The sequence below is a fragment of the Phalangium opilio genome, unplaced genomic scaffold, assembly GCF_054372755.1.
Source record: "Phalangium opilio isolate 3A_F unplaced genomic scaffold, DU_Popi_V2 ptg000024l_1, whole genome shotgun sequence".
In the NCBI taxonomy this organism is placed as follows: Eukaryota; Metazoa; Arthropoda; class Arachnida; order Opiliones; family Phalangiidae; genus Phalangium; species Phalangium opilio.
In genome coordinates, this window is record NW_028324155.1 from 4549927 (window position 1) to 4575148 (window position 25222).

General features: G+C 39.8%; 2 protein-coding genes and 1 long non-coding RNA gene across 3 annotated transcripts in view; 1 reads left to right on the forward strand and 2 right to left on the reverse strand.

Annotated features, from left to right (window-relative positions):
* LOC149692303 (calcium/calmodulin-dependent protein kinase kinase 1) overlaps nt 1-25222 on the reverse strand; it is a 107131-nt gene that overhangs the window by 35122 nt on the left and 46787 nt on the right. The gene's annotated exons all lie outside the window — the stretch shown is intronic.
* LOC149692305 (uncharacterized) lies at nt 6076-9594 on the forward strand. The gene is made up of 3 exons (XR_016382661.1): nt 6076-8116; nt 8180-8320; nt 8382-9594. It is a non-coding gene; the product is annotated as an uncharacterized LOC149692305 (long non-coding RNA).
* Nucleotides 15503-17650, reverse strand: LOC149692306 (uncharacterized). Its single transcript, XM_089867972.1, has one exon. It carries the CDS (start codon nt 17219-17221, stop codon nt 15824-15826), a length of 1398 nt encoding a protein of 465 aa, XP_089724098.1. The 5' UTR covers nt 17222-17650; the 3' UTR covers nt 15503-15823.

A 25222-nucleotide genomic window follows, 5' to 3' on the forward strand; every position in this document is an offset into this window, starting at 1 on the left:
AAAATGGAAAAGAAAAATCGATCAATCAATATTTCGATTCATTTTTCCCTAGTTATATGCTATCAATCATAATTGTAAGTTAAATTAATCCTTCTGAAAGTAAACGCTATTGATAAAGTTGATTAAGCCGCTTATGCCATTGGTTTGTAAAGGGAACACTAGGAATTCAGGATTTCTCTACTTTGAAGTTAAAAATATAGAGGGCGATAGCTTACGGGAAAAATCTATTCCACTTAGATGAAAATGCGAGATAAAACGTCGTATATGACATACTGTGGAACAAGATTGAAACTCGCTTAAACTTGGGTCAATAATATGTTTGGGTCATCTTGTTGTATTTAGAGTGGAATAAAGGCGGGGAAAGGGTACAGAATTGAATTTTAATTAAGTAAAATTAAATACCGATTAAAATACCAAAACGATTGTCTCCCTTATGCCTCAGACCATAAGCTGTTTAATTGGTCTTTGGCAACGATTAACCAATAGGAAGAAAATAACTTTAACTATCAAAGGGACTGATAATTCAGGCTAGCGGGGTTATCAAAATTCCTTCACTAACACCCTAATCTCCTTCATGTAAGTTTAAAGAAATGCCTGTAAAAAAAGACAAACATGTCAAAAACGAAAAGAAATACAAGCGCAAACAAGTTGCGCTCTAAAGACCACAAGGGAGAAAGAAACGTTTTCTTCTCTTAATGTCAAAGGTCAAAGTTTTTAGGAGAGATGTTTTTCGCGTCTCTGGCATCATCCTATTGTCAACAACGGGCGAGACCAAAACAGACGTAGAAGGTAGGTAACTACAGAGTAGTAGGCCAACGAGCGGAGGAGGTAGCTCGCACCTGCGTAGACCTTCTTAGAGACCTAAACGAAACGCTAGCCAAGTATTTTGTTATGTCCAGTCTCTGTCTGCGAGTCTAACCAAAATAAAGAAAAGCACTTAAGTATGGAACGCGCTAAGCAAAGAGACCCATGGAGATCAGATGGACGTCGAATTCTTAACCGCCATCCACATTCCAATAGTATTAAACCTTCCCCGAGACATTGTTACCAAGTTAGGCCTAAATATCTAATTTTACTTTTGGGTTAAGGGCTGGCAAGGCCTAATCTAGGCAAAGTTGACTGTAATTTATTTATGAAGTATTTTAAAATAACCATTCGTGGAAATAACTTCGTCATTTTCCTTACTGTGTAGTATTTGCAAAGAAATAAGAAGAAAAAAAGAAATCCTGCCTACTATATAAGCCCCTTGGTTTTTCAATTGAAAGAGAAAGCTCAGTGGAGAAAATTTGATGTAAATTCGCGATTTTTTTTCTTCTTCCTTTTTCCTTCCCTTTTAAAGCAAGTAGTCTTTCTCCATCTTCTATCCAGAAAAAAATAATAGGAAAAAAAGGGCTCTGGTAGAAGCACCGTGATTCGAAGTGGCTTGAAATTTCCCTTGGGGATACCCTCGCTGGGATCTACGTTTCTCTTGCAGCAGGGAATGCAAGGCCCCAAAAAGGTTTTTCAAAATGGCGAGGGCACAACACTCCTCTTTGCCTACAGACGAATCCGATTTCCTATTTTAGTTCCTTTCAATACTAATCGTAAACATTTTCATTTTAACATACCATACAAACGCTGCCATAGATTTTAGTGTATGTATTACGTTTACATATTACGGTTCAACTCAGTTCAGTTTCAAAGTGATAATTACATCTTTATAAATAAGATTTGTATCCTGAAGGTAAGTGGACGTTGCTAAGCCTAATGCAACTGAAATGTTTATGTTCAATGCAACCAATGCGATGTCGCGTCAAAAACGCTCTGTCCGTATTTTCTCCAAACAAAAAATTTCCAGGAAGAAGATGGAAGCGTTGTTATGGTTGTTTTAATTAACAAAAAGAAAGAAATTGGTTTCCTGTAAACCCACGAAAGGATTTGGCGGAACAAGTTCTGCTTATAATTAAAACAAGAGGAAAATCGTTCGACAAATCTTTTTCTCCATCAGATTAAGCCGCTCTGAAAGGATCGGGCAACTCGGTCAACTTAACCTGGCGCGAAAGGGAATATTTGGATAGCGGAAGGCCCGAGAAGAACAGACCCAAGTTGGATTGTCGTCATTGTATAAGTTCCTCACATAATCCGACAGTCTAACGGTATAACAGAGGGTTTTATCACGTATTGTTCGGTCGGAGAGAGAAAATCGCCTAGGTTACTAATAATAAAGTACGTCCATGGGAAGATCATTAATAAGAGGAAAGAAGGGGGAAATACGGGGAAAGCAATTTGTACTAGCCTTTCTATTCATTAATTGATTCAACTTGAATATATTAGGGTTAAAAAGACGCGGACTAATAGGGGGATGCTTGCGTTTCGTGGATGGGAAATTTTGCTCCCTCGAAATGCCATTGGTTAAGAAAAGGGATGGAGTTGCATCCTCCTCTTCCTCCTATCTTTTCCCAATCTGTCGATGCGGATAACAGGGTTCCTTTGATCTTTGGAAGGGAAGCGTACGCGATTATAGACGCTGCTGCCATTTTGGAGGAGAAGGCCTTTTGCCAAGCCTGATCTAGGAGCGAGTCGTCCCTCGGCGAAATAACTAGTTTAAGGAGCGTGAAAACGTCATCCATTAGACAGGATGAGGAGATGAGGGAAAGAGAGAGAGAGAGAGAGAGAGAGAGAGAGAGAGAGAGAGAGAGAGAGAGAGAGAGAGAGAGAGAGAGAGAGAGAGAGAGAGAGAGAGAGAGAGAGAGAGAGAGAGAGAGAGAGCTAGGCCTCGATCGCTAAAAGCTTTCGTTGCCACCACTAGTTTATAGAGAAGCGTTGGCGGCTCTTTTCCGAAACAAAAGTGAGTTTCCACTTTGCGCGCGACGCCCCGCTTAGAGGTGTTTGCCGCAAATCTTTTCGTCGCTACCGGCAAGCCATTAGGAAACGTTTCGAAGGGGCAGAAAGCTAGGACGCCATTGGCGTTTACGAACCAACGACGAACAGACGACGGAAGAGCTTCCCGAGCTTGTTGTTGTTGCTTTTATCAAGCTTTAGCTTTCAAAAGAGCTTTTTGAAGGCGCGCAATGCACCATCCAGGGACTCTATAGCCACTTTACCCATTAATTTCATTTACTCCTCGCGCCTTAGCTGTATATTCGGAGAAGAGACTGCAAAATTAGGGCCTTGCCAACCTTTTAAAACAAAGTTTACGCCGGGTTATTGAGGATGGGGGAACTTTCCAACGCGTAATACAAGTCGGGTTTGAAACTAAATATAAATTGAATCAAAGTTCGAAGATTTTACAAGATGCACGAAACTATAAAAAATATTTTTAAAGTCACTTTCATCGTTTGGCAGCCAGTATATGTATAAATAAGATTAGGTATTTCTATATGGAGAAACTATAGAGTAGCCTAAACACGATGCCTAGATTAACTTGTTGAGATCAGTTGCCGCATCACAGCTTACACAGTACAATCTCCATCTAATGCATATGTTATATATATACGAATTCAATTCCACAATCCGTGAATTCGAAACTACAGTATATGTATATAGAGAGATAGAGTCCGTTAATTTGGTGCATGCGGACCAAACTCAGCCAATCGATATGGAAAAATCTCTTCTCCGGTGGCATAACGCACGCGTAAATGATTGCAAATAAAGCTTCGGTTATGGTTGGAGCTTAGACAAATCCCAATGGCGGGCAATACGCCAAAATATATAAAGCATAGCTGCTGTATACACGCTCGGACGACCCACAAATCTCAGGCACACGACCGGACGGACGAAAACGCGGGGATGAGAACAAATCTCAGTCAAAATATGCTAAATGGAGAGCCGACCCAACATTCCCTCTATAGTCCGGATATTCAACATCGAGGATTTACCTGAAGACACGTGGCAGCCATTGTTGTTGCCCCTCGCACTGCACGAGAAAGAGGAAGAAGATGTAGTTTAACTGCACCCATGAGCGACTTAATATACAACGCAGGAAATATTCCTTTTCAACACAGATTGGTTTTCTAACTCTCACGTTTAAAAAAAGAGACAGGAAAAAAATTATATTTTCAACATTTCCGAAAACAAATGATCAACTATGATCCGATCCGATAATGATTTCCGGAGTTCTTACGTACATCCAGTATTAATTGACAGTTATTTCGAGATAGACACTATAAGAGACAAGTGTGTCCCGGGGCACGTCAGCTGACGCAACTGGTACGTCCCACACTTACAAAGTGTCAGGAAGGAAAGGCTAATTTCATTTTCCAACATATAGAATGTCCCTGCATTGGATAGCTTCCAGGCATATATGTCCCAATCCTTATTTCAACTACATTGATGCCAGTCACTTAGCAAAGAGACTAAAGAGTTTTCCGAAAGCGTGATAGAAATAGACTTAAACTAAGCCTATAATTGATTCTTTTGTATATAAATAAACCTTGCAAATAATTACCAACACACCTGTCTTAATTAAAAACATTTGCGTCTAATGAAGATCAAAGAAACCTTTGTATATAAAACAATTTTGATGCCAGTTCTTTCACGTGTTAAGAGAAAAAAAAGATATATAAAAATGTGAGGTAAAAAAATTTTAGTTTAGTTTTCGCGATGAATTGTGGAATAAGGAATTGGTAAACGCGAGTATTCCCAGAGCGTTCCATTCTATTACTCCTGTATTCACGAATGAAGTTTTAATTTCAAGAAACAAAGCACGTACTTCGCGGAAAGAGGAAGAACAAGAAGATGAAGATGGGGAGGAGGAGAAATCATCTTCAAATAAAAATGAGAGAAATGAAAAAAAAGGAAAAGAAAAGAAGGAAGGTATAAGAGAGAGTGGGGAGGCGGCCTTTCCACACTTTGCACGGTGGTGTGTCTTTTCAGTTTTAAAAGTTTATTTCTGATCCCGCGAGGTGATTGATCCATCCGCCAAGGGAATGCTTGGAATTTAAGTAAAGGGCAAAGTTTTAAAAATGCTTTTCACGCTACCATATTTTTTTAGCCTTCCAGGCTTGAAAAAGAAAGTCCCAATACGTAAAAAGGCGCATTTCAACTATATATTTTTAGAAAATTGTTTACACCTATACAGTGATCGCTTAGATGTAACTAAAAACTCATAATTTGAAGTAAAACTAAAAACATTATGTTCAATTCAAATTTCTCGTTTGTTTACATGACGTCATATTGATATCTAAAGTTGTTTTCCCCGCACGGTACAGGTCAGCGCGTAGTACAATTATAACAAACAAATATCGAGAGCTTTTTTTCATCGATTAATAAACTTCTGGTGATGAAACTAAAGTCCTTGTTTCGTTGGCTAACATATAAGAAAAGTATAGTTTATTGATAAGAATTCCACCTGGAATAAGAGAGTCTTTCTTGGTATTTTTATTATTATTTATTCTTCTCGGAACTACATATATGTAGCACTTACTTCAAGGACCCTTATATATTTACAAAGAATAACTGAAAACAATTTTGAAGAAACCATGTACCCTTAAGACAAAGACGAAAAAGTCCAATAAAAATGCTAGGCACGCAAAAGTACAAATATTAAAAGCCTGTAAAAATATTTGGGCCCTTACTTCATACTGTTAAAATTATCTTTAAATTGGTATAAAATTTTCAGGCGTCCAAAAGTTAAGTTTTAACCTATACTAGATCCGCAGTATGGTGTAAATAAAAGTTTTTGTTTCGCCTATAACAGTTGCATACTCGACTCGACCAACACCACCTCGCAAGGTGTAACTTCGAACAAAATAAAACTGGGGAAAACTAATTACATCTAGGAATATTTCGTTGCATGGGGGTGGTGGCCCCAAATTTTTCACCGTGCAAATAACCCGGGCCTGTATGCATGGGCTTCCTTGGCGTAAAAATCTATTTTGGAAACTTTTCACAGTCTCACAGAGTTGCAGTTGCAAAAGGTATAGGATATGTAAGCGCGGGGGTACCGAATTAAGTTCGCTAATTCGATGTTCGAAACCTTAGCGCAATGCATGCTCGCATGCAGTTCGGCGGGAGAAGAGGAAACCTTAAAAATTTCCAGAGGAATTACCCATCTCTTTCGTTTTGCATCCTATTATCTTTTCTTGTTGGGAAATAGAGAGAGAGAGTGGGGAGTCGTCGCGAATTAATTTGATCCAAAAGTAGCCAAGGCCTAGGTTGTTCAAACCTAAAGCGACAATCGTGCAAGACTACACTGTTAAAAAGAGCAATTTGCTTCGTCCTTTGGCAATATTCGATGGAAGAATTGGGCAGATAGTATATATACTCCCAATTTATCCGCTGGCGGGCGCATCGCCTTATTTGTCCCGGCTTCTCTCATTTTAAGGGTAAACAGTTTTACATATTGTTAAAACAGGAGTACAGTACCTTGTCTTCCATCCCTTTTATTTCCCCCGAAGCGACTATGAGGTTGTAGATCGAATGGAAAACTAAAGCTGCCAATCTTGGATGGAGCGGGAAGTGTGTAGGAGCGGCATGGTTTTATACACTATACCTTTCCGTATACCAGCCGAAACCTCGAGGCGGATTCCCGGGATAATTTACATGCAAAATGGACCTCCTTTACATCTATTAGAGGGTGAACAGTGATGGAAGAAGCTTGGTTGAGGGTTTACAACAACGCCAAACGCTATTTCGATGTTACGAGAAAACGCCGAAAGCCCCCTTTGGGAACGAAGGCGACGCCGTTCGCCAGTGAAAAAGACAAAAAACGGAACATAGTGGATGGTGATCTAGGCGTTATACATTTCCCTACGGAATATTACGAGGATTGGACTATATAGGTCCCCTCTCTAGCGCGAACACATTTCCTTGACTCATTAGTCGACCTCCGAGCTCTGACACCGAACTTCAAAGTAAATAGGGGATTAGCCACTGATATATTCCGATTCAGACGGGAAGTATCGTAAGACGAAACCGAAACGATTGTTGTATTGGTTTTGAGTTCCCGCTGCTATGGGTTTTTGCTTTTTGTATAATGCCATGCAACTGGGGTGTGAATTTATACTGACAGAACCCACGGCGTGCGCTTGGTAAAAGGCTAACCCTAACCCTACTTATCGGTGTAAGATGACGGATTAAGGAAACATAACGTGGGCTATTATGCCTTGGATAATCCATGACACGAGTTGTAACGGGAAAACTCAAAGGACAATAAAGAAGAACAACTATTTTAACGCGTATACTTAAAAGACTCGTATTACTAAATCTACCTCAAAATTATATAGACGTTCAAACGTGTAGATCTTTGCACGATACGTTCAAAGATGAAAAGCTTCCCTTTTGAGTTAATCATATTCAAATTGCTTTTTATCTGGCCCAGAGGTTTTAATTGTTTCCTAGCAATAGCGTAAATATTTATGTAAATATCTACAACTCCAGTTTAGTTTATTATTGAGTAGAAAATGAGGTCGTACAGGAAAGCTTTCCGGCATTTATCTTTCCGGATAAGTAACTTCATTTTTGACCAAGTTCGGATCAAAGGAGAAATAAGCCCCCTTAGGGCCTTGCCTCTTTACTCTGATATTACTCTAACTACAACTATAACACGATGTTACAACATTCGGTGAGATGAAACTGAAAGGAGCGTGGATGGCGCGAAATTTTCGCCCTCTGGTAAAAATATGAAAGGGAAGAGAACTGCATGCTCTCGAGATGATGATATAAAGAGCGTGGAAAGGTGGATGAAGGATAGATACACTTGAATGCAATGCCTTTCAAAGGGATGCAACTAAACCAGGCCTAGCGGGCCTGATGCGTGGGGCTGCCTTCATTTATTACCAGGGCTATTATTTCCCAGTAGATTTGGCGCCAAAGTTATCCATCGCCTTTGTACACAAGTTGTAAACAGTTTTCGAGGTGTAAGATCTAGAGCCTTTAAGGATTATAAAGTTAAGTTTTCCCAGCGCTTATAAAGCTAAAAGGAGAATTATAAACCTCGTTTGTTTCCTTCATTTAAAGGAGTTAAACATTAAGTGTTTAAGATCGGAGTTGAAACGTAGTTTCATTTTAAAAATAATTTAAAATTATTTTTACTGCTTGAGTTTATTTACTTTTTCTTTCGCATAAACTTAAGGCTATATACGAACTTTGACATTATCACATAATGTATCAAATTAAGAATTAGCCCACACACAAGGTGAATTATTTTTCGCGATAAATACTAAATACAAACTGCTAAACGCCTTTTCTTTTTTTCAAGCTGTCACACGCCACGGTCATCAAAATCGGGCTATTTTTCCCACTTCTAAAACCAACCTTTACACGGATTTCTGTACATTTATATACATATAAAAGAAAACAAGAGATAGGGGAAATTTTTTGGACAAGGGGGGATTGGAAGGTATATATATATACAGACAATTCGGCGATCTTGTCTCGAATTTTATTTTTACGTTCCGCAGTTTCATCCATTGTTCGTCATGGCGTTGGTTTTTTTTCTTTCTTTCCAAACGAACGCCTCTCTTGGTAACAACGATCGAGGGATGCGATTTTCTGTGGGGAAACCTGACTCTCGAGCTTCTTTCAAGCGTCACTCAAAAAGGGAACATGGGCGCGAGAACCCATAAACGGGCACCGATGGGGCCAATTCCAAACCTTCTCTAAAACAGGGACTCAAACTCCATAGCCAAAAATGTTTTTGGCATCTTTAACGCCCACCTCAAACTGTCTATTTAAATCCACCAAAAAATAAAAACAGATAAGACCGTCGAAATGTTTGAATCTAAATTGCTATCAAAAGCTTTATAAATAACTCAAAATTTAAAGGAGGTGAAAAATCAAGCTAGCATAAAAAATGTAATCGTGATATTTGGATTATAAAGTCTGCGGTGTTTTATTGGATTAAAACTTCATTTGAATTTTTACGGCGTTAAAGGGACGATGTACTTAATTTTACTCTCACTTCACCTTCCCTTGAAAATAACGTTCAGATTTCTTGATTGGATTAGACTACAGGTATCCTGTTTCGCGCATGCTCCCAACACATTACTATATAGTATTTAACAAGAAATAGATTTATCTACTGATTTTCAAAGAAAGCGTATACGTAGGACGCCTTGCTTTTTATCCTCTACTAAATAAAAAAAAACCTTACACTTAAGAAGAAATAGGTCCAAAGACAAGATCTTTAACTATTCTCTTCTGGTCGAAGGACACGAAGGTGTCAAGAAATTTGACGAGCCTAAATTTTGACAGACTAAACCGTGAGTTGGGGAGAGAGAGAAAATATAAAATTTCTTAAGTTGTTCGGTTATTAAAAGAGATGGGAGGGATAAAGAGGAATAAATAGAAAAAAAAATTAGATAAGAGATCAATCCGACCTCCCCGTTTTACGAGTTTGCGCCATTGATAGTCTCAACAAACGAGAACTTGCCCTTCTGACACGCGTTCTCTGTACTTCAGCGACAAATCCAGGCTACAAAAATCGCTTATCGCGACTCGGGATCAGAAACGGGATTATATTCTTTTCTAAGGTGGCGGATCCACGGGCCTCCTCATCCGCAGCAAAAGGAGAAAGACTTAAGCCTAAACCTATTTTACTTACACATAAATACATGCGTGCTGGAATCGAGATTTTCTTGGATATAAGTTTGGTTATACTGGTTTCTCGTTACTCTCTCGGAATCAATTTATTTACGCCTCGTTTTACAGCTTGCCCATAAATATTTTATATCAAGTGAAAAATAAACAACTCTGTTGTTGTTGTTTTGTTGTTGCGACGCCAGAGCAAAGAGAAATAAATATATTGAATAACAGTACAGGATTATGCACTGGGCCCGCATATTAAAGATCGCTATCTAAGAAATGGACCGCGATTGTAACTAACAATGGGTTGGAAAATAGGTTACTAGAATTGCGATGTATAGAAAATTGTATACATTTAAATATGGAAAATTTCGTTCTAAATTATTTAAATTTTTATAGATTTAAGTGCCGATAAGACGGATAACCGACATAATTTAGAGTATTCGTAGTGCATTAGGCTTAGGATAGGTTAAGTTTGATCAGGTTTAGAATCGATTGTTTAGACTTAGGATAGGTTTTTTTAAGTTAGGCTTGGGTTAGGTTAGGTTTGTTGATTCATCTTCACTCTACAACAACAAAGCAATGCATGTGAAGCACGTACTGTTGTTAAGGGGCTATGCGAATTAACATTGATACCGTGCGCCTGTAGAAATGTTTACCCCGCAGCACACTCTTGTCCAAGGAAAAGCCTCACTCGGTCAATATTGAAGATCTATATTATTCTCCTAACCTTTTATATACTAACCCGAATTTATCACGGCCCACAAAACACATTCAAAAAATAATCCATAACCACCAACTTTTCAGTCAAGTGAGAGATTATTAATATAAAAGTATTCTTCGCCTCTGACCAAACCAAAAAGTGTTGTAAATAAAAATTGATACTCGAATTTCGCACGAGGAAAAGAAGAGGGGAAAAAGCGTATTGTGATTTGATCCCCAACTTCCTGCGCAAATGTTTTGACGCGAATGGAGACTTAACCTTTACAACTATTCATAACTTTTAACAAAAATGGGATTTAGCTGCCTGGTCCGATTTAGACCTAGTTCGACGAGAGTGTGACAAAGTTTCACTTCATCCGTAAAAAATGACGGGTAATTCGTGGTAGTACGCCTTTCAACACGAGGATATTGCTCGGGGTTCGCCGAATTCATTGTGCGTCTCCAACTTCCCATAAATGGGAAAAGAGCGCTCATGTATTTTCCCCCTTCACGACATATTTTGATATAAATCCATGCATAATAAACCTATGGGTACAGTATAAATCAGTTTCAGAAGAGGGTATACCGTGAAATAGTACGTTAATCCCTTATACACAGGTCCAAAAAAGGCCCAAAGTTCCCAATTTAAATAATTTTAGGGACAATATTAAGTATATTAATTTGTAAATGCAGGAATAGTTAAATTTAGCCCGTTTATGGTTGGATTACAAGCTCATAAATGTTATATAGGTCATTTTTACTTCAGTTTACTAGCTACAATTGGTATCGTACCAGAGAGTGGTTCTAGAGAGGTTAAAATAAAATCACAGTGAAATCAGATCGAGTGATGGTACGTATGCCACGCGACGTGTCTTGAAAATAAACTAGAATGGTCGCAGTCACTCCTCCCAAAATTGAACATATATATATATATATATATATATATATATATATATATATATATATATATATATATATATATATATATATATATATATATATATATATATATATATATATATATATATAGAAAAGGGACTGAAGCGACATCGTAAATAAGATCAAAAGCGAACTGCGAGGGGGAACATTTTGTCTCGCGGACGACCGTTTTGTCCGAAAAACGAGACTTCCGGAGGCGATATATAAAGTCGAGATCGTGACCTGTCCTGAAAAGTTTTTGGGGAAAACAGAAGCCGAAAGCTTTTATTTTAGCACGAAAATTCCGGCGCGCGTCCCCTGGGGAATCCAGAAGAATTTGGAGACAAATCGGAAGTGGCGAACGGAACGACAAAAGACATTTTGGGGCCTTTCTGGTCAAGCATTCTTACAAAGGGGGGAGGCGAGGAGGATTATTTTCGGTTGCTGCTACAAATGTTTTCGGACTACAAAGAGACCAACAGCACGCGTTCCCTCGGAAAGAAACATTTTCTCTATACGCCGAGAAACTCGGTGGCAAGAATAATAGAAAATGCCGGAATGGCATTCACACGACGCAACGCGACGCTTCCTTGAACTTCTAGAATCTCGAGGTAAATACGTCATTTACGTCAATGACGTAGAAAGGGGAGTGCACGAGTCGAGAGATTTGTTCTGGAAAACAATTTTAAAAGCATTTTTTGTCCAGGGCGACAATCAGACCCGCATGGCGTAGGTTGTGGCTTGGTTAAGTAGGTATGCATCAAACAAAAACCTGATATTTATAGTTCTTATTTTTATTAGCAACACCCATCCATCCAATCCATAAGGCGCGGATCAAACGTCGCGCCTTTTTACCTTTTCGCCTTCATTCGTCCACCCACGCGTTGCATTCAAATACAGGTACTCTAAAATTGAACACTTTTAACAAAGTTCGCGTGTATTGAAAGAGCTATACAGTCCTGCAGGCAAATAAGCAACATTATGCGAGAACTATAGCGTATTTCTTACGTCAAGGCTCTTACGAAAACAAGACTTCTATACTGACACAACTTTGTTGTATCCTTCTTTACCAAACGAAAGACGTTAAGGTTAGGCTTAAACACTTGAATTTAATAATAATAAGAAGGAAAAAAAAGAATAATTTTAACAGTCTAGTTGTTTAAAAAGTACTCGTTGCCTTGTTTTCATACCGGGCCATAAGTTTAACCATTTGAAGAAAATAAGGTCAGAGGTCGAATCCGTCATTCTCCAAATTTCGAGTGTTGCCCTAGCGGGAGGTCCCAACCACCACTAAAGAGAAAGGTGAGGCCTCTTTCATGAAACTTACAACTAACGCGGACCAGAATCGGATTGTACAAAAATAATCAGCAGAATAAACAAAAAAGCCGAGGCTTAGGTTATTCGACCTTCCTATTAAGTAGTGTACATTCTGTGTTGCCCAGACTTCAGAGAAGATAGTCTACCTTAAAGTCTAGTCCGGGTATTGATTGAAAGTCCATGGCACTCCTCAATTTTCTTCCACCTTTAGCAAAACGAAAAGACTACAAACTCGCCGCGCGTCTCGAAACTTAAAAAACTTTTCGATTTAAAGTGGGTTAGTTAAAAAAAGGGGGCAAACAGATATAAACGTTCAATCGACTATAGAAATCGCGGAATATCATGATGGCTATCATCAGACAATCTAAGGCTTATTAACATGGTAAAAAGTGGGAAGGGGGAATGTATGCCTTTAGGCTAATAAAAAACGTAGGTTGCAACTGTATCAATTTTACAAAAAGAGGGGGAGAAATGATGGGTAATAGTTATTTTACGTATTCAAATATACCTAAGAGTAATTTTCCGGTACCCGGGGTCGAGAGAGGCGCGATGGACGTGTCGTCTAAATGACCCTAAGGGAGCCACCCCCCTCAAAATCAAAGTGAATTACGTATACGAGACGGGTAAAGCTAGGCTCCCCTACTTACACGAGGACCCTGGGTTTCCGACCCGTGTTAAAGCCGTAAGGAGAAGAGGAAACTACGGGGGAGTTATCCTCACCGGGCAACCGGCGTTCACGCATCCCCCAGGATCTGTAACGTAACATCTGGCGTCAATCCTCGCCCTCTACAAATTAAATAACCCTAGAGTGGCAATGGTATATTGATGCCCTTTTCTAAAAAAGCTAATAAAAAGATGAGCCTTACTTAATCAAATTCAATATGAGTATGGAACTAAAATAATGTTCAATTAACCATTGAAATTAAAGTTGTGCTTCCGTTATTGCAGGTTATAACTATGAATGGATTCAGGATGTGTTTCTTTGGGTCTAACTGCAATGCAAAGTGTCAAAGAACAATGGGGTCTACAATTGTCAATTGTTACGGAAATATAGGCTTCCTAACATTCATTGGCGCCCTAACTAAATTTTCCACTCAGTCTGACCCTATAAGAACACACCCTTTTATTTATGGCAGACTTATATTAGAAACACGGTGTATTCTTGGTACTATGCGGGGGAATGATTCTATGAAGAACTGTTAGGATTACTTAAGTAATCCCATCAAAACGGCTACGAAAACCCGGTCAATTGATAATAATAAAAAATACAGGGCTCTTTCATAATAGGGATTTGAAGCCGCAACATTAAAGCTCTCGAAGAATTTCAATGGTACCCTCGAAGAATTGGGGAGACCACAGCAGCAACAAGCGGGACAGGAGGCTCCCGATGGGCGATAAAAAGCCCATTAGCGTCGACAAAGACTCCTGGCGGCACCGTTTGTAAACACGAAGCGAAAGCTTACCCCCTAGTAAATACATTGGGCGCGAGAGGTCGCGCGTCGAATCTCGGGGGTCACGGTTCCATCATCTTTAAGTTATTGGAACCCCCAGTCATCCCCCCACCTCTATCTCAAACCTCCCAAAAATTTTCATATTTCAAGATGTTAATATATAAAAACTTGGGGTGAAATTTATTTTTTGAAAGATGCCCTCTTCAACGTCCATTCTAGCACTGTACCGTCAAATTGCCCGCCTTCCAATCCCTCAAATCGGTTACGTTATGAAATAAAAAGAAGAATACTCTGGTGATTTTTTTTTATCGTGAACTAAGGGAATAATGGAGCCAAAATGGCTGAAACGAACTTCCCAGGGAAATTGTAGATGCTCTAAAGTAGGCGCTAACTTACTGCCACCTTTTATAACTTTTTTTCTTACGGATGACAACGTTCGGGGCGACAAATTGACATCCCTATCTAGAAGAAGAAGTAAAGTTTCTTTATGTCAACTTACGCGGTGCGGCCACGAAAAAGGATGTGAAATTAGAGTCTAGACTTCCCTAATAAAGCTAATTTTAAAATATTTTGATTTTTTCCCATAACTTCGTGGAATATGAGAGGTAGCTTCCGGGAACGGGGGTCTAAGACCCTTTTACAAATAGACTTTTAGTATTATTCTTAACCATCGCGGCATCACATTTGGCGCGATAATTTCACGTGGTGTGCTTTAAATCACAACAAGCCACGAGATCTCTCTCACCCAAGTATATCAAAATTGTATGCGCATGTCAGATTTTTAAAATGATTTAACTAAAAACAATCTTAATTGAAGAGATAATCCATAAAATAGCTCTTAGAAAAATACAAATAGCACGTCACTTTTTGCTTTGAAACCTTAATTTGAAAGTCTTGTCAAATCTGTCTTTATCAACCCTAAGGCTATTAAGACCTAAGTCTTGTCAATTGTTAAATATATAACTTCGCTCTCAATTTGTCCAGACAAGCTGGTTATAAAATTGGATTAGGCGTTTACATAGAAGAGAGAAAGATTTGTATTATTCTTTTTTCCTGATCGGCCAATATTCTAAAGTGAGAGAGGATCGAAAGCCGACACTCACGATCGTACCATTCTTATTTTTATTGACAGCCAAAATAATCATTTGAGAAGAAAAATATACGGTCCAAAAAGGGACCAGGCCAATTTCGGACCATTTCAATAAAGTTGCGCTCGAATGCACGATGCAGAAGTGTTGTGACAGAGGGGAAAGGTGGGGGGGGGGGCGAATAGAAGATGCCAAATAAAAAGGGCTCTCCACAGAAAAAATGAATGACGGACCAAGGGGGAAAAACGTATTTTTAAAGCATCCCGACTATAAGAAGCCCTATTATTAGGCGGTGAAGTGTTTTCGTTAGTTTACTATGTAAAATATTGGTTAGCAAAAATCTGTCAATCACTGAGTAAGCGCATTTCTTCAATTTAATCGCTTAGTATAGTGAGGGGGAAGGAAAATACTAAAATGAGTAGGACAATCAAATGTTATAACACAAAGATGAAAGAGAAGACCGAAATTCCCACCGCCCATTCAATTTGTTCAAAGAATTAACATTAAATAAAATTGCGGAAATCGATTCAAATTAAAAATCTCGTTTATTAACACTCAAAGCTACTATGATACACAGTTTACATTGCATATTAAACATTTTTTTCGGTCGCGTTTCATTTTTGTTAACGATACACTTAAAAAGTCAACAATGTTCGACAGATAACGAACGGGGGTTTTGGTGTGGAATATATTGTAATATAACCATTTGTAAACTAATATCTAATTAACCTACGCGTATTTAATTTATTTGTTGTAATTAACTAAAATATAATGTAGCATTACGAATAATATAATTGAAGTCCTACCTCCGTTTTACGACGGAGAACCGAATACGCAAAGTCGCTACTCTTGAGCTTTACCGCCGGGTATATCTTCGGTAGGTTTACGAATTTGCCAACGCCGCAGTAACGGATTGATAGCGACGTGACTTAAATCGGCGGGATTTCCGTTATTTTGAGAGCGGACGAAAGCTCCGTAGTTCAAAAGAGCGGCCGAGTTCGGCCAAGTTACGGTTAAATTAATGGGTGAACAAATAGGATTGACTTTACCAATCGTGACTTGAGGTTTCCCGCTAACTTGGTTCAAAATACCCGCGGTGGACGGCGGTAAAGCCCATTGTCCGTTTAACGCTATTTCTGGTCTGTTTGACCTTTCCTCGACCTCTTGATTGACTTCCGTGACGTCAATTTCCGGGTCGCTATCGTCATTGGTGTCAAATCGAGGTCGCGGAGGACCGCAAACGTTGGTTCGTATATGACCGATGATGGATGCTGGTGAATGGTGCGGAGAATGTAAAGGGTGGCCATCGGTCGATTCTGGTCTCAACTCGGGACGAGAAGAACGAGCGGGTGATAATGGAATATCAGGAGCCAGAAGGGACTCGACGTCAAACATTCTTCTCTTAGGGACAGTGACTTGCAAGGGAGAGTGTAGGTGATGGTGGTGATGATGATGTATAGGGTTATGAAGGTGACCCATGTGATGACGAGGGTCTTCCAATAACGGATGTGGATGTCCAAAAGGAAGATCGGGAGTTAACTGAGGAGGAGGTGTAGGAGTCGGGCTATCATCATCGTCCGGAACCGAAAGACCCATGTGTTTGCGAACTTTCCTTTGAGCCTTGCGTCTTCGAAAGTCTCCTTTCTTAAAATCGTCCATGTTGGCAGGATGAATGGCCCAATAGTGACCTTTACCATTAGCACTTCGTCCGGCTTTGATGAAACAATCATTCAGAGACAAATTATGTCTAATGCTATTCCTCCAACCCGGACCTCGGTTCCTGAAGTACGGATAGTTGTCCAAGATATATTGATAAATATCGCTCAATACCATTTTCTTGTCCGGGCAACTGAGGATGGCCATGGCGATCAGTCCAATGTAGCTGTGTTGAGGTTTGGGCTCTTCTTGAACAAATCGGCTTCTGGGATCGAATCGAACGAATGGCGAGACTCCGTAAGGTAAACCAGTTTGACCATCGACGACTGAGCTCATGTAAGGTCCCAGGGAACCGTATGGGTTAGATACCAGAGCCGGGTGGGCCAGTCGCAAACGGTTGGCCGCTGCTTGGGCGTAATCGTAAAGTTGAAATCTTTGATAATCGTTGAAGACGGCGGATGACATGAAGGAGCCCAATGCGGCCACGCTGTTGACCGGAGCGGGATTTTCGGTCGTGTTTAAAGCCGGTTTCATGCCGGTAAAGGCGACTAGGGCCGAAGCCGAAGACGGGTCCGTGTTGCACATAATCGCGACTGGAAGGTCGAGAGCGAAATTATCTTTGCGGCCTGATCGGAGGACGTTTTCGACAATTTCCACGAATGTTTCGTATAACTTTTTCCCGCCGGCATCGGTGGAGAAGAGTAGAATCTCTTTCGGAATCGATCCGTTTGGTCCCTTCCGATTGGCCCAGCGTCTTCTCCTCCTCCCGAAGCTTCCGACTAAAGGATACCAAAGCCGGAGAGGGAGAAGAGAGGCTGGAAGGAGCGCGGGGAAAACTCTCCGGAGCCAGTCCTCCGGGCGGAGTTTCGACAGAGAAGGACAAGCGCGGATAGCGGCTGAAGGGCGGCGTCCGTCAACTCACGGTCCACGGTTTGGTAGGTGGATTTTATACGGTTTGTTTGAGATATAGCAAATATATAACGATTGAGATTGGGTTTTCTCGCTAGTGCTATATACGGCTATCAAAACCCCCCAACCCTATTCCCCCCTTCTCAGTCCGCCGGCTCTATAATGATAAAGCGTTGGAACTATATTCCGAGGCAAGTCAGTCCCGGGTCGAAGGAAGGAAGGCTCAGGCACCGAGACTCGGGGGCCCCCACGCTTTCACTGGCGTTTGTTCTCGACACAATGGAGATCTTCGCTCTCTTTTTAAAAGGGAGGATTACACGGTGGTGGCCGAACGAGGGTTTTACCATAATCAAGCTTAAAGGGAGCGTTGTGTGGATAACCTCGAGTGCGTTGTTAGAGACGGAGGATAAGGCCTCGCCAACGCCGTGTACAAAACCCTCTCCCTTCACCCCCCTTATAAAGTCGTAATTATCCGGACCGCCGAAAAGATTATCCCAAAATGAATAGAAATGAAAAGAGAATATGGCACAGAGAGAAAAACCTTTATGATTATTACCCTATCCCCACCCCAAAAACTAATCAAGAACAATATTTAATAATACCGGAGAGTACAGTAGAGAAGGATTAAATCCGAGGGTTAGTTTAGTTAAAACTTCCCAAGAGCTCTAACTCTCGTACATAGCCCCTGAATGTCGGCTTACCGTCTTGACCGCGAAGCGAGGCAGTTAGAACACGTCTACCGGGGCGAAATGAAAATGTTTTTCAACGGCACTCGAACTTAACGAGAAGTTAAAAAACGTTTAAAAACCAGTCTTTCTTAAAAAGTTTCGAGAGCTTTTGAGTTTGAATTTTCATAATTATTATTATTACTGTATTTCGAGTGTAAAAAACCTTAGTAAGTTCTCTTCGCGGTTTAAAATAATAAAGTTTTCTACGATAAAACGTTTCCGGCACTTAGGGTAAACACGAAAATCGTGCTAAAAAAGAATTTCAGAGTCCCAGAGTGGCGAAACTAAACAATAAACCAAATAAAGCTAAAAAATGTTTTGATTAGAAATTCCGTACATTTCGCTCACCCGGACCATAGAAGAAGAAGAGAGAGAAAATACAAAAATATATAAAAACGCCTTTTCTCGCGCGGTAAGAAATCTATAACCCCCCGTCTAAAGTCAATACCAAAGCTGACAAAACATTTTCGGCTAAACACTTATTTCAGCAGCGGCAAATGCCCCGCGCGAAACTCAAGACGGCAGGTAGACTGGCAAAATAAGAAATGGGTATATGCATGGTGTTCTATAACCACCCTATAACTCGTATCGTACTGTATAGGAAAATTGTGGCCTCGAAGTACTCGAAATCGCTGTAGGGTCTCTATCTCTACCCTAGGAGGAGGATGGCTATTGGAATCAAACGCGAGACGGGACCAGACCTTCCTACTTACCCCAAAAGTAAACACTCGTTTTAAACGTTAAAAAAATAAAGCCACTAACAAAGAAAAGCCTCCCTGAAAAACTCTCGTATTGAAAAATATCCCCAAAATATCGAGTACTTCGTTGCTACGTTTTTCTCGCCAGTTCTGTCTGTATCTCTCTTTCCCTACCGAAATGAAAAACTACGCGCCTCTTTTTACTCAGTTCGAATGCGAGTTTGTTAAGCTTAATTTCCCTAAATGTTACATTCACAAGAATTAATTCTTTTAAACTTATTAGTAGCTAGGTGTAAGCTATGATAGCTCCCAAAATTTCTACTGGTCAATACCTTACTACCAACTTCAACAGTCATAGGAATTCTTGAAATGAATTGTAGGGAAATAATCATAGGTTTCCACCGAGTAAACAAACTAAACGTTTTATTCAAACTTCTCAGTCCCTCGTCACCTTTTTAAGAATGGGATGGTCATTTGAAATTGGAGCCCAAGAAAAACAAACTCTGGGGAAATTTCATTCTTTTCATTTCCCTTCATGGCTTCCGGAAACGGACTAGTATTTGCATTATTTTTTTTTTACTATTCAAAAGATACGCCATGAAAAGACTAGTGGTTACTATATAAAAGAGTACAGCTACAGCTCGAGTGCCAAAAATTTACTATAAGAAAACCCCTTTTCTTCATTGACGCGAAAAGTGAGTGAGTGAGGGTGGACTCAAGGAGGAGGAAGATACAAATTGATGCGAAAGACCCAAAGTTTGAGCCTCCTTCAAAAGAAGGATTCAAATTACGCGCTCGGCAGGAAACGCCATTTTTAGTCAAGACCAAAACCAAACCTATCAAAATCGCAAAAAGACCAACGCATTCAGGATAAACCAACTAGGCGGAGGTTCGAAAGGGTTTTGTGTTAGACTACAAATGATATTTAAAGAGATAACGCAACTACGCCGCAAAGTTCACTATATAGATCTGGTTCAATTCGGGAGCTTTCCTATTTCATTTTCCCTTTACTAACATTGATCAACTATATATTTACAACACCATGGAAGGCTGGTCAGTCGCAACACGACATCGTGATAATCGACTGAAGGTTTAAAAGGATTTTCACAACTCGAATCAACGCGGAAAGTCACGAACGACAGCTTCATTGTAGATGTACATGTAGAAAAGCGGGGTTCGCGAGCCCCTGGTCAATCAGGCGTCCAACCCCTTTCTGCTAGACTTAGGGAGAGTGCTTGACGGACATGGCTTTAACAATCCCCGTCAAGATTTCGCGATTAGAATGACCCTTTTCTTTTTGCTAGATACAAAAACATGGTGAGGGGTGTTTACTGTTAGAGTTTTTCGGTGGTTATTTTGTTTGCAAATATTCCAGTGCCCGGAACCTATGCCCAAGTTTTCTTCTCTTTTTTCACAACCAATGTTCCTTTCCATGTACTCACTGCAGGACAGATGTCACGAACGTTTACCCGGAGTTTTAAAACACGATTTTATCTTATAAAAAATGTGTTCCTTGGTGTTCACTCAAATTTCGTTGTATTTAAGATTTTACTCTAGATTGCAAGTACTTTTAAAACAGCAAATAGTCGTTAAGCCTATTTTAAACCTTGTAATATTAATAAATAAACATGAATTGACACCTTTTTAAACCATTTCACCTATTAAATATCAAGGGTCTAATTTGTCAAAACAATTTATAAAACATGCTCATTAGAATCAGCAGTTACTCGCAAACAAAACGAAAACGGCCGAGCGGAAGTAGAAGACTGCGCAGACTTCCGTTTCTCGGATTTCCCCCCTCTTTTAATTAATAAGCAGGATGATTACTCGAAGAGGAAATATGAAAACGCATCCTTTCTAATTTAGGACCATCCCATTCAGCACGGCAAAGAGATCAAGCATTTTTCTCTCGCATAAAAAGTTCCTGAGAACCTCACGCAAAATGCCGTTTAACAATCAATCTACCGAATAAGGCCAGTTAAATTCAAGCGGGTTGGTGGGGTGATGGAGGGGGAAGAGGGCGCTGAGGGACGATTTGATTACAGAGATGAGCCGCGTAGGTGGATATGTTGGAAAAATCAGTGAAGGGTGCTAGCACGTGACCCTCGTTTTACGCGCGAAAGAGCGCGCGCGCCCGTTTCTATGTAGTCGCGTCAAAAAGGCACGCGTCCCGCTAAAAAAAGGCAAGGCGGAATGGATAGGGACTAGTTCCGAGTCTCCACGCAACCTACCGGGGCTAATTAGGACAAAAGGGGCACGCGCCCGACGGGCTAAAAAGTAGTTACCCCCTCCCCGGTCCCCCCGTACAAGTACCAACCAGGTTGCAGAGAGAGAGTGCGGGGAGAAACGGGAATTGTTTCGTTCTCGGGATCTCATCAATTGCCGGAAGAAGACGTCTTCCTTTCAGAACTCTATTCTCTCTCTCGAGTCGTCCTCGTCTCCCTTTCTCTTTATAGAACATTTTTTTTAAACTTATCTCTCTCTTCTATGCACCATTTACCGGAAACTTGTACGAGAGTTAGCCAGAACTATTTTTAAGCTTCGTTCAAACACGACATAAAAACGTTACTGGTTGCAGTGAGTTTAAGATCATGTCTTCATGATACTTATCAACATGCACGGGACTAAAGTTCATAAGCCTAGAACCCAAACGAAATGTTGCACACGCTTTTAACGTCATGCAGTTCGACTAGTTGACCTTCAAAAACGGTGTCCCATTACTGCATTGTTTATTACAAGGATTGTTTATGTCAAAATCTTTATTTTTTTTTCTCCCTTTACTTATTATATAATAAACACTATGGGAGAAGTTTAGGAGATAGTTTTTAAATATCAAAACACGAAACAAGAGCCGGATTTCGTGTGAAGTATCCTTAAACTGAGAAATTTACGATCGTTGTTGAAAACAACGTATGCGAATAAAGCTTCAATATCTACCGGTATACCAACAGGGGGAACAATCACTGCAGATAGATATTTGTCCCAATATATATTACATACATATCTTTAGTACATAATCCAACCGGGGGAGAGAGAAATATAATAATATTCAGTCGTCCAAAGAGAGCAAAAGGATGTCCCTTCCCCCAACTACTCCACCCTTGGAGGGAGCTCAGGAAGATTGAAAATATATATACCGTATACCGAGTTGAGGATAATAATGGTTGCCGGTCACGACACGAAAGGAGGGAAAAGGTCGTGAGAGGATCATTTAATAACGTCAAGATATAACAGGTAGACATGCAAAGGGCCTCTTTTAGTTCTAAAAAAGGTTAAAGATTATGATGAAAGATCCAACCTTTCTGATTGGAGACTCTCTATACCTATTTCGAGAACACTTCCGGTATATATATATAACTTACGAGTCTAGAAAGCCGGTTAAAGCCCCTAAACACATTGGTACACCCATAGCTGAAATTATAATAATTTATGCAAAAAAAAACCGTTTAAAGTTTTGTCTAAAATAAAAAAATTAAAAAGAAAAATTAAAAAATATTCAGAATTGAGATTCAGCTCAGAAAGGTTATGGTAATATATTTAGTTTCAACAAAAACTTCAAATCACAAGAGTTTGATTGAAAACGGTTTGAAAATCGTTATGAGCCTCAACATAGCTTGCTTAAAGAAACCCGACCAATTTTCCATTATCATTCCGATTTATTAACCGATAAAATGTTGCGCGGCTTTATGTATCCATTTTACCATAACATCTCAATGACATCCGAGTTGAATTCAATGAAACGGAGAAACGTTTCTTTGGGTGACAAAGAAAAAGCTTGCACCCTACAAGTAGTACATAAAATTGAATTCCGGACACCCCTGTACCTAGTCTAAGCATTCTCAACACGACATGCAAAATTGAAGCTACTAGGCCTTAGTCGCGATGTAGACTATATCAAGAGCATAAAGAGCCACGGCGAAGAATAGGAGGGAAGAAGTCCAATAAATGGATATATTGTAGCGGGCAGTTTTACGCGGTTAGAAAAGCGAGAAGGAATAAGTAGTCTTTAAAGCAATCCTAATAACATCAGTTCAATTCTCAACGTAAAAAGCTATACCTATACATAAGCTTGCTACAAACCTAACAAATCATTCGCGTTAAACCCGTTAATACAGTTCAACGCTCAATTTCTTATAAAATCCCAGCCCAATTTATACCAGAGTACTCCAGCAAAATCCTTATTCAATCGGTACAACTCGAACAATCAATGGTTAGAATTCGAAGAGCGTCGCGGAGGTTTTTATAAAGATTTACTGTACCAGAAACAAATTCGAAATCGCTATTGAAACGATTCAATCTATTGTCCGACTGAGTTCGGAGTACCCGCTAGATTCCTCCCGCCTCCAACCATCCTAGTAGAATGTCGGTACGGCTACCAGCCTTCAGAACTACAGCGATAATTAGGGAACCCGAGGACCCCAGATGGTTTAACCGAGGAGTCCTAGCTGCCTCTCTTCCCTACTCCCTTCCTCCGTTTCCAGCCCTGGATCTTTTCATTCGAGGCCTAGGTGGCAATCGGGGCGATCTTTAACACGCTACAAATTACTTCCGTCGTGATCGCGAAAATTTAGTATATATATAAAGAAGCGTGGGAGTTTCAAAGAGCTATAGCAAAACTCTCTGATAATATTTGGGCTAACGTCAATTCCTTTCCCTCTCTCTCTCTTAACTCCCTTATCCTCTTCAGGGTTACAACGAATAGAGTAGCTTAATTGGAGAGGCACACGGAATCAAAATGGAGAAGGACACTTGACCCGATTTTTAACGCTTGAACACTTCTAACCGTCAAATTTATTCATACGTTGATGGCTTACTTTATATAATTGGTAATACTCGTGGCTTTTCGTAACGGAATAACCGTGTTGTGATATAATTATCATTGCAATAATTAAGTACTAATTATGTACGTGGAAAAAAATCATTATCGAAATGCGTCCCAAAGATTTAAAGAAATTGATTTGTATATGTGGGAACAGTTACATAAAATATATGTTTTCAAAGATTTATAGATGGTTGCAGACAAGGAGGATTAGTACCATTTACACCAGGAAGCCAGGCTACTTTCCGGCCAAAGTGCAGTACCAGGTAGCCTCGACTTCTGGTGTAAATGGAATCAATCATCCTAGTCTGAAACGTTCGTATACACAGCGGAGCGAAACGATATCGATATTTCAAACTTGGGTAGAAACTGCGAATGTGCTGCCACCACTCTTAAACCGTCAGAAACAGAAATAACATGCTACTTTAATGATGATTAAATTAAAAATTAATATTGGATGTGGATTTGTGGATAAGGTATGTTGCTATTTACGAAATTTTCCAGATTATTTCAGCGTGTTTTCCAAAATATTTTTCTAGAAAAGTAATCAATAAATTATTGATCGCTAACTCTATATATGAGAACGACTTCCGCCTTTCACTCCCTCACGTCTCCTAGGTAACGAAGAATGCGGTAGCTACGTTGAAGGAAAATTAAGGTATTTTAATATAAACTTGATAATATTGATATCAACAGATTTTGTGACACCCCTGACCTTAAAAAGGTAAACCTCACACGTGTGCTCATCTGATGGCGATTTGAAATTTCTCATAAATTATTTTGTTTCCTTCTTTAATTGAATTTTAAGAACAAATTTGATTTCATAAATCATTTTATGAGATTAATGGTTCGGATTAATTCTTGAACTATAAATTTGCATGATTTGAATAAATCAAACTGGCGCCAAGAGGTCTTGATTCAATTCCAGAATTGATTGATTTTATTCGTACCATACGAACCCAACCCCACTCTCACTGGCGCCACGTTAGCTACATGTTTCATGGTTAGTTATACAGTCATACCACTTGTCTCTTTAACATGCCATAATCAGGATTCAGGAAGATACCTAGATACCATCTCCCCTCCCGCGTTAAATATGATTCAGTACGCATAATAGGGTACTATCCTCCATTACGTAACGTGATTCATTCGCCGGCCTGTAGGGGGCGTCGATAAAATTAAATCGATACAAACGCGCGGGCGATACGTCTGATTTATCATTTATATTAATTTAGAGTAGAGGCGCTCCCAGTGGCGGTCATCAGCGTAAAAACGTCGGGCGTAGCCTTAACCCATTAACGAGATCGGTTTACCCGCCATAAAAAGCAGCTCAGTCGCACGCAGTTAGTGGTGGCAAAGTCAATCTAGCGAAACGAAAATTAGGTTCCTTTTTTTCCGGAACAAGGACGATCATATCACTGAAACAATATAT

Bases quoted from the DNA above. Each gene is read 5' to 3' on its own strand.
- LOC149692306 (XM_089867972.1), bottom strand. From the start codon at position 17,221: ATGTGCAACACGGACCCGTCTTCGGCTTCGGCCCTAGTCGCCTTTACC.